This window comes from Hippoglossus hippoglossus, chromosome 13 (genome assembly GCF_009819705.1).
Source record: "Hippoglossus hippoglossus isolate fHipHip1 chromosome 13, fHipHip1.pri, whole genome shotgun sequence".
Taxonomy (NCBI): Eukaryota; Metazoa; Chordata; class Actinopteri; order Pleuronectiformes; family Pleuronectidae; genus Hippoglossus; species Hippoglossus hippoglossus.
In genome coordinates, this window is record NC_047163.1 from 23,581,696 (window position 1) to 23,601,480 (window position 19,785).

The following is a 19,785-nucleotide window of genomic DNA, read 5'->3' on the forward strand; positions in this document are numbered from 1 at the left end:
TTGGCCTGGCTCAGTCCCAAATAGTTAAAGTTTTAGCTCCCTAGGCTAACTTCCAGAAATCACTTCTTCTTCACCACTCTAAAAACAGTGGGCTACTTGCCAGTGCAGTACAGTGCAACAGCTGGTGTGGAGAAGTGGGGAAAAGTGATTTCCGCGAAAAGAAAATTGCAGTTGGTTGAAACTAACCTACTTTAAAGACGTGGTATAGGATTTGTAGATATAGATTCACGCACTTGCAGATGCCTGTTATCGGCCGTATCAGTGGCATTTCCAATTCTGGTATGGGAACAGCTCTACCTAAAACGTGGTTTTACCCTAAAATGGAATGATTTACATTATGGGGAGAGCATAATGTGACTGAAACAGTATATAGGTCCCCACAAGATGAATAAAACCTGGATCACACACAAACATAAAAACACACCTACACACTACAGTCAATTTGTGACACACTAATTACAATATTTGTGCTAATGCGGGCTTGTTGCATGTGCTCTACAGTAATTAGTCGGTCTTGACTCTTGTGACACATTTTTCTCACAACAACATAATGCATGTATCATGCACACTTGATCAACACTTCTCTTAAACAGTATGTATGTTGTAACCTGTGCACCCTGCAAGAGACGAGGAAAGCCGGGAAAGTTTGTGTAGGGTTAACCAGTGAAATCACAACTGCAGTAGCCTTGCATGAACTGATATACAGGAACTGAATGGCTGTGCATCCTATACTGGATTATCAAAAATTAGACATTTTATTGCTTATTTTGTCATTTGTGTTCTTGCACCCATGTATCTGAATTAATATTTTTACCAACCACCTATGGCTCAATTGTATTTATATAATCCAATGTAACACAAGATATTGCACCGGACCTCTAGCTCTCCAAGAACAATGAAAATAGTACCTAGAAAACCCTTAGACAACATACAGTAATGAAACAAACCTCTTGAGAGGAAATTGGAAGCTCACTCACTCCTCCTCAGACGTATGGAGCAGCTAAACTGCAGAAGCTGTAGGTGGGGAAAAAAGGCACAGTCAGGCATGTGGGCCCCTTCATAATAACGCAATAATAATGCAGTCATTACAGAAACATTATCTGTGAAGACTTTTCTGACTCTCACATTCTTCCCAAAACCAACAAAATCTTTTTTTTTTCATTGAGAACCTAAAAATGTGAAAAGAAAACCAGTCTGAACTCATCTGAGTTTAATTTAATTTGGTGCAATATTAGCTACTCGGTTTACCACTGTAAATACAGACAGGTGACAGATTAAAGCAAACCTGAACAAATGAGTGGAGAAACATAATGAATGCAATTGCTTTCACACCGCTGCCCTGCATGGTACAATTAAGCAATTAACATCTAGTCACGCTCTGTAGCATCTGGCAAAATGTTGAGCAGTTTGTATCAAGATAGCGAGAGCAAAAGATCGAAGTGACTTTCACACAGGGTTTATTGTTGGTGCTCGGATTGTAGGAGATTTAATCTTTAACATATTCAACTGGCCGGTGTATCAATTGGAACAGTGAGTGAATTGACATTTGCATTTAGACCTGTTTGGGAAAATATGGTCGGAAGTTGTGGTCAACAGCACATGTTTGATGACCATGATGATTGTACATGATTGTGTGCGATATGTACGAGCAACTCCTCTTCAGAACATCAATGGAGGACATGGTCAGACTGTGAGCAGGAAATATCTGTCAATAATTACGCAGAGAAGGATATTATAGAAGGGTTGCAGTGCATAAACTCCTCATTACAAAGATGAATGCACATTTGAGGGTTCAGTGGTGCAAAAACCAGAAGCAGAGATACAGAAAAAAGTGATATGGTCAGATGAGTCACCATCAACATATTCTCATTGGGCGAGTGAAATGGTGCAAGTGTGGCGTACACAGAGAAAAAAAAATCATAGACTGTATATAAAGATGGATGACATGACATTTCCCCAAGAGTGAAGCCATAGCGTCTTGATTGCTGGCTGCAGTAGAGGTATATAGCCTTCCTCATGTAAGTTGACCTGTACTTGTACATGTATATGTGTACAAGTGTTTCGCATTAATCATCAAGACTGAGGTGGCCCGACATATTCTAATTTGTTCCGCCACAGTCTTAAAATAAACCCCCAAATTCTTTAACCTTCTAGTCATGACATCGTGATCCCTTACTTGGTGTATGCGTGACTATTTGCAGCGCTATATGCTGCTACCACATGCTTATCACTACCGTGAGCTACCGCTACTGTCCATAATGTTTTTACCATTCATGCTGACAGTCAGACCTCATAGTTTCAGCTGCAACTGTAGCATGTATTGCGGCTCTTTCGTGATGTGTATCCGTCACTCCGAATCCGTTGCGCATGATAGTGAGTTTCTTGTGTGTGCACGTGTGCCCCCATTACCGCCATAGATAGATAGAATTAATTCTGAGGGAAATGCTGCATCAAATATATTTTCCTAGTTATCACGCTGATGTTTGTCCATGTATTCATTTTTGATGTGATTTAAAAAATGGGGTGAAATGTCATGATTGACAGCTGAGACATATTGTTTGAGCCGAAGTATTGAATAGACCTGGATACCGCAACATTGTTATTACATTACATTACATTACATTTCATTTAGCTGACGCTTTTATCCAAAGCGACTTACAATAAGTGAGTTATTGATTACTACTGCGCAAACTCTGACTCCAAATGACGTCATTGGCGCAAGTTGGCAGCATTGGTATATAGTATGGCTTCATTTCTGGATAGTACATGGATAGGACACCTCATCCATCTCAATATAAATCTCTGACCCCAAACGTAGTGGGCCGATCAGGGGGCTGTGCTGTGCTTTGGGGGTGCTTTGCTAACATTTTTTTCATACTTGATGACAATGCCGCCATCCCCACATCATGAGGGGGTCACTGAAAGGTGATGAAGATGAAATTATGTAAATCATATGCAATGGCCTTCACAGTCACCATATCTGAACCCACTTGAATATCGATAGGAGAATTTATATTGGCCATTTCTCTGTCACATATAAATATACTGAAATTACTTTTATTCACTTATAGCACCTTAACTATAATTTTCTGAACATCCTGTAGAGATTCACTGTTTTGCTATCACGGGTGAAGAGATGGAGCTTATTGCCTCTTTCACATGTTTATGTTTTGTGTTTTTGGTTTAAAAATAATTTGTCATCCACAGCTGTCAATTCTGGTTGTGGGCGCTCTTCACTGCTGAGCCGAGCAGCAGCCATGTCCCATTTTGACATGGTATACTCCTGTATGTGTGTGCATGCTTGTCTCTATGGGTGGTTGTGACTTTTTTTTTATGGGTGCATTGCTTGTATAGGATCAATTTCCCTGCCCTATTGTAGTGTTGGAGCAATAACTCATTTCTGTTACCTTCCCTGAGAGGAGCAGGCAGCACACTGCAGTGAACTTATCTCTGAGTTATAACCACCATCTTCCCTGGTTTATTTTGTTGCTCTGTTGCTGATATGGTTCAACAGTGATTTATGAAGCCTTTACATTTAAAAACAGCTGTCAAGTAGGTCTGGGAAAATCCTCTTATCAGTAAGATGATGAGTTTATGTTGCCTGCAGAGGAAATAGAAAGTTAGCTGCCATGGCTGCACAAACACAGACGAGTAACACTCAGAAGCTTTCCTAATTGTATTAACAGAAAACAAAGACTAAAGAAATGGCTCAAATGGACACAAGACAACAAGAGTGCTTTAAGAAAAATTACTAAATATTGACTTTACTGTTTGTGTTATCAGGAGTCTATTTGTTAAATAAGAACATTGTATGGAAAGACCATAGACTGTATATATAGATGGAAGACATGACAGCTCCCCAAAAGTGAAGCCACAACATCTTGATCACCACCTGGTGGTTGGCTGCAATATAGGTCAGGAATCCTGCCTCCTCCATGTTAGCGGATGGTACATGGATCAAACTAATAAAGTCAAATTACTTGTCAAATAATTTTGCTCTTTTTAGGGTAGTTCTAATCACACTGACATGACATGACATGTTCATATTTGTTTAAGTGCAGACTCTGGCTCCAATTGTCCAAGGTGGCAGCATTTATATCAGGGATACAGGTACGAAGTGGAGACATGTCGTCCATCTTTATATACAGTCTATGGGAAAGGAGGGACCTTGGGAATCAATGTGTAGTGAAAAAGCATGAATCCAAAGCAAAGAATGGAAACATCATTTTTAACAACGTGAAAGTAACAAAAACAGAAAACTGTTACTGTACTTTTATGCAGCCATTTGTCGAGGACTATATTCAGTGGTGGATTACAGACACATTTTGTGCTTTTGTGAGTATTTATAACAGAAGGGTATATGGATTGATGCAATATAAACCACAGTTTCCATGCTCATGTCAATGAAGGAACATGTCAGCCTGTGTAACAATGTGGTTCGTCGATGCATTTTAATAGTTTTTGATCGATGGAGCTCTGTGACAGAAAAATACGATGCATCAGGCTTTGAATACACAGACTTTATTTGTTAGTAAGATCAATTCACTGTGGGATTTGTCATTTTATTTTACTTCACCTCCTCCCAGTTAATACAGCAGTGGTTGATTTCTACATTGCATATATTGATGCAACATTCCACGCTGGTGCTATATCTCTAATTGAGTAGCTGCAGGAAGCACCTGCTGAGCCCACTGCTCACACACTCGGCAGAGGGAAATTTGACTGAATGAGACGTGAGTGGAACAGAAAGAGGAACAACCCATGATTATATAAATGACTGGGCCGAGTGTTTATATGGATTTATGTTTACTGTAAACACCTCTGTAAATCACTCAGCTCAACCTTCACTTCAGGTTTGCTTATGAATGTACCTGCATGTTTGTGTTACACCTTCTGTGTGTGTCTCCATGTGAAGAGTGTGTAGTCCCAAAAAAATTGGGCTTGGATCCAGAAACAGGAATTGCAGAAAGGATCAGTGTGTACAGAAGAGGGTAGGAGGGCACGTACACACACACACACACACACACACACACACACACACACACACACACACACACACACACACACACACACAGATAAAACAGAGGTGTGATACAAGCTGAGACTAAATGGCAGATAGGCATGGATGAGAGGATTAGAATAGATTGATGCAGGTAATTAGCTGAGATTGTTCATTATCCCAAAAGAACATGATGAGTGAAAACATATTCATTTGGGATAATCAAGTTTTGATTGCTTTCTTTCAAAATCCACCGCCTGTTCAGATTAGAGAGGATTTTGTTCCAATCTCTGTTTGAGTATCTTATTAATTGTTGTGTTATCATCAAGATGTTCAATATACTGTATGAGGCTGGCAACTCTAAATTCTTTTTTTACTGTTTTTACTGCCTGCACCAACCACCAATAGGTTACTCTGCAAGGACTGATCATAGACTGTACATTAAGATGGACCACATGAAATCTCCATAAGTGAAGCCAAAGCATCTTGATTGTCATCTGGTGGTTGGCTGCAGTACAGGTCATAAATCCTGCCTCCTCTATGTTAGTGAAAGGAACATAGACCAGAATAAAAATTCAAATTACACTTAAATTGAATGTTCCATCCTTCTTTGATTTTATGCAGTTCTTATTAAAGATGTATGTTCAAGTGTTCATTTACCCATTAGTTTGGTTTTATTTAGTTATGGTGCTCAAAGAGAAACATCATGATTGACAGCTGATTCACAATCGGTCGAGCGCTTGTATTGGCAAGACCTCATCCCTGATCACTACTGCTCAGTCCATATCTCCAAGACGGCAGCGTTCATAAATGTTTTGGCTTCTTTTCTGGACAATGAGAGGAAGGGGAGACATGTCGTCCATCTTTAAATGCAGTCTACGGGTCTGATAAGAAGAGGCAGGTGGTAGTGAGAGAGGGCGAGGGGAAATTGAGGGAGGGAAAAAATAAAGGAGGGAGGAGGGAGGATTTTTTGTGGACAGATAAGAGCCACAGAAGATAAGTGGTGCTGTTACAAAGGAGAGAGATGACAGCTCTGAGATGTGAGAACCAACATGAAGACAGCTTATGTGCTTTAGAGAGTAAATGAAAATTAATACTTATAACTGAAATCAAGACTAAGTGTGTTTGTCTTTACAACAGTTTGGGAACAAAATGAGGATCTGAAGGACAAAGGTATAACAAAGGTAATTTTGTGCAGATCCAAATCTGGAAATAGTGAATTTAAATGTGGTTTGATAAGGGGACTGTTGGCCCTTGGTGGTGGTATATGCTCTACTGAGTGCCCTTCTAGTTAAAGTAATATAATGAAAGTTTAATTCCATAACAACAAATGTAAATCTCACTGTCACCAGCACTAAGGGAGGAATCTCTTTCTGCTGCCAACATGACAAACAGAATTTCAGCACATGAGACATAAGTTTGAGTTTTTAATAAACCTGTCGCACATCAGGATGAACCAGTCAGAGCAGACAAAGAAACAAATGCATTAAATTATACTGATGTCTGGTCCAACAAAGATGCATTCAAATATAATCATCGCAGGTAATAAAAATATTTGACTACTGTGTGTACACACCCAGAGCACACAGACCCACTCTATAAAAAGGACACGGTCAGTGTAGAGATGGAGCTTCAGCTATATTTACAGCCTCTGACATAATCAAAGTCCATGACACATTTAAACCGCAATGTACGCTGCACACGTGAGAATATCGTTCCCACAGAACATCCAGTATATCAAGGTGAAACCTCATGTGAGATAGCCAGTGATGACATTTCCTTTTATTTACTTTAAGGGCTCATCGTTTGATTTCTATAACACATGACATTTCATAGTTAATCTCTTGTTTATGGCACATTAAAAAAATCATCTGATCTTTGTTTTCCCATCAACTGCAGACACTTCTTCCTGCATTGTACCATTGTGTGTTTGTGTGTGTGTGAATGAGTGTTTATGTGTGTTGAGGGAGGGAAGTGGTTTCTCAGCAGCAGTTGTGAAGGTCATGGTGTGCACGTGTGTGTGTGTGTGCGGGCAAGTACATGGACCTGTGGAAAAACGTTTGACATATTTTAAGGATTGCCAGGCTGTATACTCTTGTTTACTATGAGGCTAATCACACAGATCCGTCCGTGTGTGTGTGTCTTAGTATAACGCATGTTGTGGGGACCTAGATTTGTTAACGGAGACAAAAAGTCCCCACATTGTAAACAGTTAAAGTTGAAGGTGAGGACACGACTTAAGGTTAGGTTAGGATGAGATTGAAGTTAAAGTTTGTCCTAAGTTTAGTAAAGGTTAAGGTATGAAAATAATAGTTATAGTTAAGATAGTAGTTTTATGAAAATAGTGGTTAAGTTAGAGTAGGTCTCCAGGAAATGAATGTAAGCCCAGATCATCTCCTCTGATGCCATGGAGACATAACTCTGTGTGTGTGTGTGTGTGTGTGTGTGTGTGTGTGTGTGTGTGTGCGTCCTGTAATAGACTGAGCTGCATAGAGAGGTGACGCTGGTAGACTGGCATCTGTTTGTTTGGGAGCCACTTGAGAAGCTGTGAAGTGACAGGAGAGGCTGCTTGGCACCACAGAGGATTGCCCAAGTGTGTGTTCCTGACTATGTATGCAGGAACGAGAGACACAGGAAGTTTTTGCAACTGAAACAAGAGTTCTAAAATCATTGCTTTTCATTTAAAACACCGATCATGCCATACGTGTTACACGTTTCCAACTATTTTACAACCACTCAATTTCATTACCATTGCTTCATGTTTTCAGACATAAACTCCGGAAAATGTCGGTGAACTCTGGAAAATAGCCGTACCCAATTTCCAGACCTTTTCTGGTGTTTGCCTTTCACATATGAAGAAGCAGGTGGAGATTGTCCGGGTCTCATGTGTTCATAATAACAGACAAACTTCTACAGCGTTCACGCAACGGGTGGCACTTGGGTAGAACATGTACGATGCAGGACGTAATGTATGATTTCCACAGTTGTAATCACGTGTTTGTTTTCCCAGCACATCAAGACCAGCGTCGGCACTTATTGCCAAAAGCTCTCAAATCGTGATGTCTTTCAAAATTATCATCTCTGTTTGCGTCGACTATTAGTTTGGAAGCCCTTTTCCACCCTGAGATATTTCTATTATTTTTGTTTGTTCCAGTTTTGCTTCTGTCGCGTGCTAGAAACGTCATCAACATGAAGTGTTGAGTTTGCAGGCTCACATGCAGCCCCTCTGGAAAATTTCTGGAAAATATCTGGGATTCAGTGCATGCCTTAAAGCAGCTCTTGACCTCCTCACAACAAACAAGAATAAGCACCTAAAGATATTTCCGACATAATGATTCCATAAGGACCCTTTAGCTGTCGTCTGGGGGGGGGAGAACAACAGTGAGTAGTGTTTGTGTGAATAGATACAGGTGTCTTATTACTCCCCTTGATGACGCACAATAGGACCCAAGTGAAATGTCTTTGTGTGTTTATAACGTGTAACATGTTTTTGTGTTTTTAACAGTCTATCTCAAGGGGACATTTGATAGTCCAGTTGAGGTGTGAGCTTATTTGTTTGCCTTCACACAGGAGTTGGGAATATCCTCAGGTGATTTTCAGAGATAGAGCCATGTTCACAGATTGTGTCACTTAAAAATCACAAACTGCTGTTTTATTTTTGTTAAAAAAAAAAGCAAAACCCAGAGAGACTATTAACCCAAAATCGACCAAGTCTTTCTGTGTCAACAGGACTCAAGGCTGTGCCCGATCCTCTGGCGGCTGTTTGGTTGCTATGGCACTGATCGCACACAGGAAAAGCATTGCATAGGGGGAGAAACGGGACATTCCAGTTAATTGTTGTGTTTGTTGCCGCTGTTTCTGAAGCTTAATCTATTCCCTGGCTGCTGTTGGACAATTACTGAAGCGTCTCATCTCCTCAGATGTCTTTGTCTTGTGTCTTGGATGAGGCATTTCTCCAATTATGTTCTGTACAAGGAGTCTGAGACAGTTCATTTTAGCTATCGAACGACATTCACCCCTTTATTATGTTCACCACTCTCCCAGATGAGCCCCCCCAGATGTGCCATGTGCTTCACTGTGTAGTTTTTCTGCTGCATCAGACTGTTGTTTGTGTAGTTTTATGTCTATGTCCTCATAACTCATGTAGCAACACATAATTCACACTTTTAATATATATATTTTATTTTGGGCATGTTTCATTGGCCAGGGAGGTATAAAAAAATTCACAGAAACATGAATTCATTAAAGAAACGAGGAAATCGATGCAGAAAAGTAGAGCTATATAATACGATGCATGAAAGTTAGAAAGTGCCAAAAGTGCACAGAGGTGTCCCAGTTTCTGGTCGTACTGTCATAATTGTGACTACAGGAAACATAGTACGTTAGAAATTCTAAAGGTTATGTTTCGAATACAATACATGTATTTGTACTTTACTTGCTGAGTTAAATTTTGGTAAATTGAGCCCACTGGTTAAATACTGGTGTAAAAACAAGGTTGTGAGAAAGAGGTTGTCAGGTCAGCTTTCCTGTTTATGGCTTATATGATATTTCCATCCGTCTATTCATCCAAGGGCTCATTTATGCTGCATTTATGTTTGAAAAGAGATTTGGCCGTTTCAAACAATGTTACTGTCATTGTTTAGCAATACTATCACTAGAGGGCAGTGCAAAAGAGGCAGAAGTGCCCACCTTGTAAAATGTTTCTCCCTGTGCCCAGGAGAAGTGACATCAGTAGCTTCTGTCCAACTCGCAAAGTCCAACCTCAAAAAGTTCTACCATTAATGAAATTTCTTCCCTATGCCCTATGGTCATGCTGCTTGATCTGGCTACATTTTGTCCATATCTGTAAACTGTCATAAGTCTTGCACAAATAGGGATGAAATTAGTGCAGGGTCAGGCAGAAGGCTTCGTCCATTTCAATATACATATACAAACATTAGCATAAATGAGCCTTAACCCACCACAAGAAAATGTTATCCCAAGATATACAATGATTTCTTAATTTCAAAAAACAGCAAATACCTTTAAATGAACAAATAACAGAATAAAAGGAAGAGACAGTCACACGAATCAATAAATGATGAACCTGCTTGGCACAAGGAGGAAAATGGGTGAAGATGCTACAGCATGTAGGTAAGTTAAATGTGGCGAGCTTGTCAATAAGTCAATTAGCCATTCATCCGTTCACTCATTCATTCAGTCACTTAGTCGGTCAATCAGTTGGTTAGCTTGCTTACAAACAGGGAAGAAGAAGAACAGGTGGCCAAAGACAGGAACAAACTCGAGATCAATATGTTCCGGGAAGATGGCTGCTTTAGTTCTGTTTACTGTACTGTAAGAGGAATGTGAAGAGAAACTGGGTCTGACTTGAGCTGGAGATAAAGTATACACTGTGTATTCATTATAAGAACAATAAGCAATGCAAATAGTTTATCGTGAGGAAATGTAAAACTACATTGGCGGTAAATTGGAGAAAATATATGGCAGAATAGGATAATAAGAGGCAAAGAACAAGTAATGCAGTGTGAAAACATGTGTCATGTATTTCCACATGTGTCTGTGCACAAAGGGGACCATGTGAAATTCGTTGCAATTCAATTTTTTCACATGGTTTCATTTAATGTGCTTTCATTTTGTGAGGTTACAATTTCAATTCCAATGTCCTTGGCAACAGCACAGCAGGCAATAGGCTGATAAGCCTGTTTGAATTAAGATTTCACACTGAGGATGTGTGGTGAGTAGGAGTGGGGAGATGTGGGCGTGCATGCATGTGCCTAGAAATGAAATCATAAAATCAAGCACAGATAGAACAAGGTCAGGGAGATTAATATAAAATTATTAACAAGGCAGAAGCAAGGGCAGGGAGAGGTAGAGGGAGTCACACAGTCGAGGAGGAGGAGGAGGAGGCGGTACTTTGAACAAACTCCAGCCTATCACATGAAAGAGGGCGTGGGTCAGCAGACAGGAAGGAGGGAGGAGAGCGGTAGCAGACAGAGGGAGAAGAAGCAGAGCATGCTAGCGGAGGAGGGAGAGGTGGGATATTAGAGGTTGGTAGACAGAGAGATGCAGTGCCACAGTGAGTGTGTCTGCGAAGCGGATTGCTGCGCAATTCTTCATCCTCTTATCAGGGACCATGATGTGTTATGGCACCACGATGTACAGATTCACTGCAAGAGCAGGGAATGCAGGTAAAAGTTCACCTTGAGCTGAAGTCCACCAGTGACTCTCTGGACCTTTTGGGATTACAATAAACGCTCATTGGTAATTCAAGCAAGAACAGCTGAGATTTGGATCTGACAACCTGACAAACCTGAAGTGGCTCCAGAATATCTTCAAACTTTTCTGACTTACACTGAAACATCTGACCAAAAGGATCTACGACACCAGAACCAGAATTCAAACAGGTTCTTGGTTTGGCTGAAACTTGGCCAAATCTGAAACCAAACAGGTCCAAGTTTGTGGCATCCATAGTTTACACTGGAGGCCCGCAAATCCACAACCAAGCCGGTCCTGGAGCCCAGGAACCCTGGAGCAAGCCTGACCTTGGACCGGCTGTCATCAGAACCCCTGTTGGCACCAGCAGAAACGTCTAGTATGTCTCAGACCGGAGGACGGATCCACAGCAAAAAGGCTGGCATTCGGGCTGCCGTCATCTTGATCGGACTCCTGCACAAGTCTCGCAAAGCCAAGGAGAAGGAGAGAGAGAAAGAGGAGAGTGAAGGGTGGGTGAAGTTTGTCCCATTGTGGCATCTGATGAGGCGGGCATGCTGGGTATATAATGTGTGTGGCTTGAGGACACAAGCAGATGGTCTGCAGTGCAGTGTTGGGCCGGGATTGTGAAGAGCTAGTAAAGTCTTTGTTATTCCAGAGGAACAGGGCACTTTGAACGCTCTGCGGTTCAGTGAGTTTGCAACTGCAGTTTTATTATAGGTCCTTTTTATTAGAGTGTGGTCGGGTGTGTGTGTGTGTGTGTGTGTGTGTGTGTGTGTGTGTGTGTGTGTGTGTGTGTGTGTGACCACACGTGTGTATCTGGGTCAGTTGAAATGACAGATGGGACTGAGAGAGAAAGGTATTGAGGAGTGTACAGAGGTGTGCTGTGAGTGCGTTTGAAGAGCAAACAAGAGGGGCGGAGAAAACGGTGGACAGAAGCAAAGCTGCGGTGTAGAGAGAAGGAAAATGAGGATAATAGAATATAGGAGAATAGAAAGGAAAAGGTTCAGAGCAAAGGCTGTCCAGTCATCTTCTCATGTCTTCCTATGGGCAAGACTATGTAGGCTCTGAGGTTCATAGAAGCATCACTGGACACTTGTTGATGCCTGTTATGCTGATGTAGTTTAACAGCTTCAGCACAAGGGCAAAGTGATGGTTGGTGAGAGTTTCGTTCTTGTACAGCAAACTTGTAACCGTTACCATCTACAAACCTGCAATGAACAGCTGTTAGTCTTTAATTTATTGCGGACTACAAGGCCTACTGCTAAGCATGCAACAAAACAGGTATTTCTTCTTACAGGTAAACGTGTTGAGAACGATATATATCTCGTATATATACGCCATTCATGTATATTTAAGACAGATTGTTGCTGCCTTACTCCTTCCAAATGTTACCTGTACATGTTACCGGGAGTTTCCCTGCATGCTATGTTGTAGCCAGATCATCTTACTGCTAACACTTCCTGAGTTGCACGCAGTCAATAAGACCCCGGGAACATCCCACCTGGTGAAAAACTACCCCACCTACCACCCACCACCCCACCACAATATACCCCACCTGCCCCAGATAAACCGGTTTTGGTCTAGCTAACATTAGCAGCCATCTATGTATAGTTAAACTGGCAGCTGAGCTGGATGTTTGGAGTGTTTACCTATATAGTTTTATTGTGGTAAAGGATATATATATATGTAGTGTTGAATAGGTGTGTGTCTGTGTGTGTGTATGCATATGTGAAAGAGAGTGCATTGAATGAACTTTGCTACTGTTTAATAGCCTGGACCAAAATAGACTGTATCAAAAATAGACTGTAACTCACTTTGCAAATGCTGATAAGTGTATCTGTGTGGTGGAGGAGGGCATATATTTGTGTGTGTGTGTGTGTGTGTGTGTGTGTGTGTGTGTGTGTGTGTGTGTGTGTGTGTGTGTGTGTGTGTGTGTGTGTGTGTGTGTGTGTGTGTGTGTGTGTGTGTGTGTGTGTGTGTATAATTCAGTTTCAGATGGTGTAAAATTAACCCCCGGAGATGAGGCTGCATTAGCAACGATGTAAATCGGGCAACTACCCCAGACTTCCTGGGGCCCCTGAAATCTGCAGGTTCAATGTGTGGTGTGGTGCTTTGATTAATATAATATAGGAATATGCCCCATTTAAACAAATGTCAACTGAAATGATGGTGATTGGTTTGTATAAGCATCCAATACTTAAACGAATTTGGTCCATTACGAGTGACCAATACAAACGGTGGAAGGAAAGGAGGGGTTTGAACATTAATAAAGAATTTTTTTATATTATATCTATCTTCCATAAATTAACTGACTGGGCAAAATATGTGCTTAAGATGCAGCAACAGTTTACATGCACAGTATAAGTCCAAGGACAAGAAGGTCAGTGGGGCCCATTTTTTGCCCCAGGGCCCTCTAATGAATTAATGCGGCCGTGCCTGGAGGCGGTGTTCGTCTGAAAGAGCAACAATTCTGCACAGACACACTAAAACATACACATTATTTACACTAACAGGATTAATTATTGCATATTTGTCATGTTCACTGATTTTGTGTTCTGCACATTATTGCGTCATGTCAAGTGAAATGAAACGGCACAATTATGTCTGGACCGAAGAAACAGCCCGAAGCACTGCAACAACAACTTTCTCCCACTATCACATGGTGTTCAATTTGCAATTTCCTACAATTTTAATTATCCTTTCAGCAGTGGTTGGAAGGTTCATGATGCTCTCCATCCATATATCTACCTCTGCTTTTTCACTCTTTAACAAGCCGTCCATTGTAACAAGATATTTGTTGTCCCTAAAGCTCCAATAGAAAGTGAATTACTGACTGAACCCATCATTTATATCTCAGCAACAATAGGACACATTGTGTTGACTGCATTGGGTTTAACTTTGCAAGAGAGAATTTAAACTGTGATTTTATTAACTTTATGTTCATGGTTTTCTGACTGTGCACAAAAGTGTGTGTGTGTGTGTGTGTGTGTGTGTGTGTGTGTGTGTGTGTGTGTGTGTGTGTGTGTGTATGAAATGTTTGTTGTGTGTGTGGCTGTATGGCTGTAATTTCACAAGCTGAATTGTCCCCCACTAAAATGAAATGCCTTTAATAACTGAGTTAATCATATATACCATCTAAAAACATGGCATATTATATGTTCAGTATTTTAAACAGGCCCTGAACAAAGTATGAGTTCAGTGCAATCCCAAAATTATATTAAAGCAAAACTGCATTATTTAATGAGTACATTATATGATGGGACAGCCCCAGTGGTACAGTACATCCTGTTGATTATGGGGAGCTAGACAGTAGTAGAACAGGGAAAAGGAATGACCTTTGTGGTAAATTGTAGGTTTGAGTCTCACAAAAACTACCTTAAGAGGGTCACTGTCTGAAACTAATTTACTGAGGAAAACAAGGAGAGAGAATTGTCTAGGTTTATAGATGAATGCTTACCTTGTCTAAAAATTACACTATAGAAGTGGTGACAAACTAGAGATGTTGAGCAGATGCATCATAATAAAATCCCAAATGCCCAAGGCTTCCTCATGCTTCAACAGCACTTTGGGTTTTCTCTTTCCAGCTGGGAACACCTCAAGGTAACGCTTATAAAGGGGGTTAACACTGTCCTCAGGCATGAATTTTCATCAACCGTTCACTTCAGTGTCAAGAAGCAAGGACTAAAAGGATTTGGACGTCTACATCTCCCAAACATTTGAAGAAAACCATAACATTTTACCATAACTTCCTGGATTTTAAATATACTTATGCACTGAAAAAGTTAAAGTTGGATAGGAAGATCACCACCACTCTGAAATAAGATCATAGACTAGATTCTAGATTCTCGATTCTAGATTAGCTGGTTAGCATAGCTTAGCACTAAGACAGGAAACATGGGAAAGCAGCTAACCTGGCACTGTTTACTGCACATGTTAATAAGTGAGCTTTACTCCCCTTTTCTCCCCTAACCGCATGTCAAGTTAGGCCAGCCGGCTGAACACTCTGATAAGCAACTAGGGCTGTCACTTTTTCCACAAAACTAGTTTGAACAAATCTGACATGAAACGCATGTTAGCTGCTGCTAACAGGTGAGCCCGCCCATTTGTTTCTGTTGAAGAATACGGCAGCATGGTACAAGGAGGACAAACAGCCTGGCCTTATCGACTTACTTTACTGGTCGAGATGACATCTAATAGGTCAAGCTGATATTGAGCACCCTCTGCTGGATTACGAGGCAACTTCTTCAGACGTGGCCTCTAGACTGTATATTTTGAATTCAAAACAATTCAAATAGGAGCTCTCCGTCACATTCAAATGAATGTTCAAATTTCAAATACAGCCCATAAACGACTTATAAGAAATAGCAATTTTCCTATATCCTGTGTCTAAAGTTGAAAGACTTGTTGGCAGAATGATTCCTCTGAAGATTGCTGAGTATGCTTTTGGGCTGGTACCATGGCTGGTTTAGGACTGGTGGTTAGTTTGAAGGATGAGGAACAAATTAGTTATGGTGCATTCTCTAACAGATTTTCAACATAGTTTGCAGATTGCAATGAGGATGATCCACGTCTTTCATTAAATCCAACCAGGCTTATTGCATGACCATTGATTTTTGCCGACTGTTTATTCACATATTTTAAACTTTAGCACTAACCTTGTGGTTCTGTGTTAGCAAATTGCATGCTCTCGAGAATGGACATGTTCAGAAATCTATCTTGCTAGGCTACATGACAGTGAATGTGGAGACTCTCAAGGGTTGTCTCCTTTTGCAAAGTGAGTGACATACTTTCTATGTCAGCTTGCATATCATTAAAACAATAATTAAGATATAATCATAGACATTACACATTACGCACCTCTCAACAGGTCACGTTGACTCGCAGGTGAAGTTGAGTCTCCCTTTAAATAGAATCACTCTTTGGCTCCCCACAAGGTCCTCCTAAGTTATGATGAGAGTAGACACCCATAAAAGGTACTGAGGATATGGCTGTTAGTCAGCCTACATGGGTTTGGATTGGGTGGATTAAGATCACCGGCCTGTGGAGGAGGACTTGGGGTCATGGTGTGACAGGTCCTTCATTCTGCTAAATGTAGCAAAAACTAAGGACAATGAGAATTGATTTTATAAAGTTGTCCTCTGCTGCTGCAATGACTGTTATTAAGGGAGAGGAAATGGAGCTGGTGGAAATCAACGACCACTCAGGCACTGCTACGGACAAGAATCTGTGTTTTAATATCCAATGAGATAAAGGAAATGTGAAGCTGCATCTTTTCATCCTAAAAAAATAGAACCCTTTGAATGTTTTTCCTGCTTTGATGTCTGTTTATTATAGAAACCTTTACACTGCCATAAACAGAATTGTTTATGTGACGACAGACAGCAGTTGGGGTGAGTCAGATCCTGCAAAGTTTCATCTGGACCTTCAAACATTTCAGTTTAGTCTGCACTGAAATATCAGGTGTGAAAGGTGCACAAACCACAGTCTGGACCACAGGACAAAAAATGTAGTAAGACGGGACCAATTGCAGTCTTCTGCCTCGACAATATAACGTTTAAATGACAAAATAATGATATTACAGTGGCAAAAACATTGTTGAAATTAACTGTTTCATTCAATTTCTCAATTTAAATGGAAAGTAACCATCAAATTGATAACAGGCTGACATCAGACACACACTTGTTGGGAAACCAATCAATGTCAAGTATAGACAGTCGAAGTAGGTGAAGATGTCAGGACTTATGTATGTCATACAAAGGTCTTTAGTCCACTCTGTAAATTACAAAGTGAAACTAAAACTAAATGAATGAAATATCAACAATGTAAAAAAAGACGTGAACTTTGGCTCAGATGTTAGTCTGAACTTTAAGGTGTGAAAACATCCTTACAGCAATTCAGCGAATGGGACCATAGATTAACCTTCACTAAGAGTTTGAGGTCTTGCCTTCAGGTTATTGCAACAGAGAAGATAATAAGCCTGAGGATTGTCTTTGCATCCATCTCCAACTATATTCTGAACCTGAAAAACCTTATTCACATTAATAACTCACCTACTGACCTTTTGTACTCTTATATAGCAGCTTCCACATTTAAGTATTTGCAGTTGCTGTCACTTCATATGATCTTTTTCTCTCCCAGTTATTTTTAGTCTTTTGATACAGTCCTTTTAGTTTTCTCTGAATGTCCCAGACGTCTGATTTTATTTTGTTTTTTAAAACCCTCACTGCATATTTCCCTGTGGACGAAAAAGATTAATTTGGTGTGACAGTTTTGCAATTATCACCACAGCTGTGGTCCCTTAAGAGAAAATGTCATCAAATAGTTTGTGGTGGTCTATTATAAATGTGCAAATCTGCAGGGCCCTTGATATAAAGATGTTTGGGACAGGTCGTAACAACAGTATCATAGATACAAAGTGAGTGTAGACTTCCTCTGAAGAGCATGTCCATGCACTGTGATGGTGGGATGTGTCTCTCTTAAATAGACAAGCTCAAATTTAGACCGGCATGTTGGCACCACATAGCAAGAAGGTTCCCGGTTCATATCCCAGTTTGCCTTTGTGGAGTTTGCATGTTCTGCCTGTGTCTGTGTGTTTGCAGGTACTTCCTCCCACAGTCCAAAGACATACAGATTGGGTTTAAGTTAATTGGAGACTCTAGGCCTGCTTCCCTTAGAGGAGAAGCAGTATAGATAATGGATGAAAGCATAAGACCATATCATGGATAATCTCAGACATGAAGTCTTTGTAGTTGTGTCCTGCAGTTGACATGTGTTTGGATAAATATTTTGGGCTGAATAAGCGACAGCAGTAATAACCTGCCAGCTTCCTCTGAAATGCCTAGTCGGTTAGCAACTCTGCAGCCTCCAGACGGGGGAAGTAACATGTACAATACAAAACGCCAAACACTCGATACAAAGCATCGTTATACTTTTTATTTCAACAGTTTTGGAGAAATCCAAAACTTGACTGACCTGCTGCATCTAGCTACGGTTGCTATATGCTATGATTGGACGGTCACTGCTTGTTCATTTGTATAAGGAAGAAGCTATATTTTCCTTTTCATTTGAATAGAATCATTTTTTTCTCATTCAAGTTCTTACTTGACAGAAAAAAAAGAGACACTGTTTAGTTAACCCTTAATTCCAGGTGGTGTTTTCCAGATGGAGGATGAATCATCTGCACTTGTGTGAAGGGAAAACCTGGTTCAGCAGAGTAACCACAGCAGATGTTTTAAAGTGGTGCTTCTCTGGACACCTTACACAGTTTTTCCTTGTCTTGTAGCTCCCTCCCTCCTCTCGCACTTAAACCCTCCTCCTGCTGTGTCACACAACCACTTTTTATTCACTGACTCACTTGTATTTCCATTCCTCTGTCTCCCCCTGCTTTTCTTTTTTCTACTCTCTTACTCTCTTTTTTTTTCTCCCTCTTTTGCATGTCATTCCTTTTGTGATTACCAAGTCATGGGGGGCCGCTAGTATTGGCTCTCTCACACACAAACATGCACACGTTTGATTGCACTTGAACTCACATGTCTGTTTGTACAAATATGTGTGTTAATGTGTATGTGTGTGAGTGTCAGCCTTGTCTCAGGGTGTAATGGATGAGATAGTATTGTCTCTAACAAGTGTCCAGAGACCCAACTAACACAGCCCTATTTACCCAGCTCCGCACTGGAGATTGAGAGTGCTATTTTTAGTCTGCACAGATTCATTTATTCTCCCTCCCCATGCCTCGCTCTGTGGCCTCCTCTCTTTCAGCGATCTGTTTGACATCCATTTATTCTGCTCCTCTCCCTCTCTGTCTTAACATCTCTGTTCTTTTTCTCCGGGACCTTTATCCTCTGGTGTATTTATCAGCTAGTCTGAAGTGGTGGAGCTGGTTGAGAAGAGAAGAATTCAATGTCATCTGACGGATCTATTCTTTTTTTCTCCTTTGACTCGAGTCAGTGAGACTGGGCGAGATAGAGCAATGATAAAGAGGAAGTGGTTCCTGGAAAATGAAAAGGGTTAGACAGGATTTATGGCATGTCCAGCGATGTGACAGAGAGAGTGGTATGATGTCAGTCAGCTGTGTTTTCACTGCAGTGCAGCGCCAGAGGACATGAACTTCTCAAATCAAAAATATGAAATCTGTTCAGATGATTCATAGACAGACTCTTTACCTTTATTCAACAATTAGTGCATATACATAGACATAGATAGGGATATAGATAGGTAGTAGGAGACAGTGTGTGGAGAAAGAGACAAACAAACAAAACAAATAAATCATGATGGTAATAATAATGATAATATTAAAATTAACAAAAAAATAATAATATAAAGAAAAACAAACAAAAAACAAACAGGACAAAAAAAATCAAAAGAGGTAAAAAATAAGTGTAATCTGTTTGGGTTTTATTCATGGGGCTTTACAGGATGGGTGTGGTATTTCTGTTCTATTTATACACATTTCCAGTTGCATACATTTTTCTGTTTCTTTTTTCCTTTTTCCTTCTCTGCTTTCCTTTTTTTAAATCTTCCTTCCTTCCCAGTTATATGCTTACATCACTTTACTTTTCACATTTATTTTGTGG

The 19,785-nt window shown here is 40.5% G+C and overlaps 1 protein-coding gene and 1 long non-coding RNA gene across 8 annotated transcripts in view; one reads left to right on the top strand and one right to left on the bottom strand.

Moving 5' to 3' along the window:
* The window catches only part of rap1gap2a (RAP1 GTPase activating protein 2a), a 93,268-nt gene that overhangs the window by 39,630 nt on the left and 33,853 nt on the right, over positions 1-19,785 (top strand). The window contains exon 1 of one of the 7 annotated variants that reach the window (XM_034603334.1): positions 10,972-11,721. The exons of 4 other annotated variants lie outside the window; for them this stretch is intronic. In XM_034603334.1, the coding sequence (XP_034459225.1) occupies positions 11,594-11,721 (128 nt within the window). In that variant the 5' untranslated portion in view covers positions 10,972-11,593. Of the gene's footprint in view, positions 1-10,971; positions 11,722-19,785 lie in introns of those variants that run through there. 2 more of the 7 variants (XM_034603335.1, XM_034603339.1) reach the window with 2 other exon arrangements.
* LOC117772349 lies at positions 270-10,475 on the bottom strand. Its single transcript, XR_004615761.1, has 3 exons — positions 10,204-10,475; positions 948-1,014; positions 270-617 (listed from the first exon to the last, which is right to left on the bottom strand). It is a non-coding gene; the product is annotated as an uncharacterized LOC117772349 (long non-coding RNA).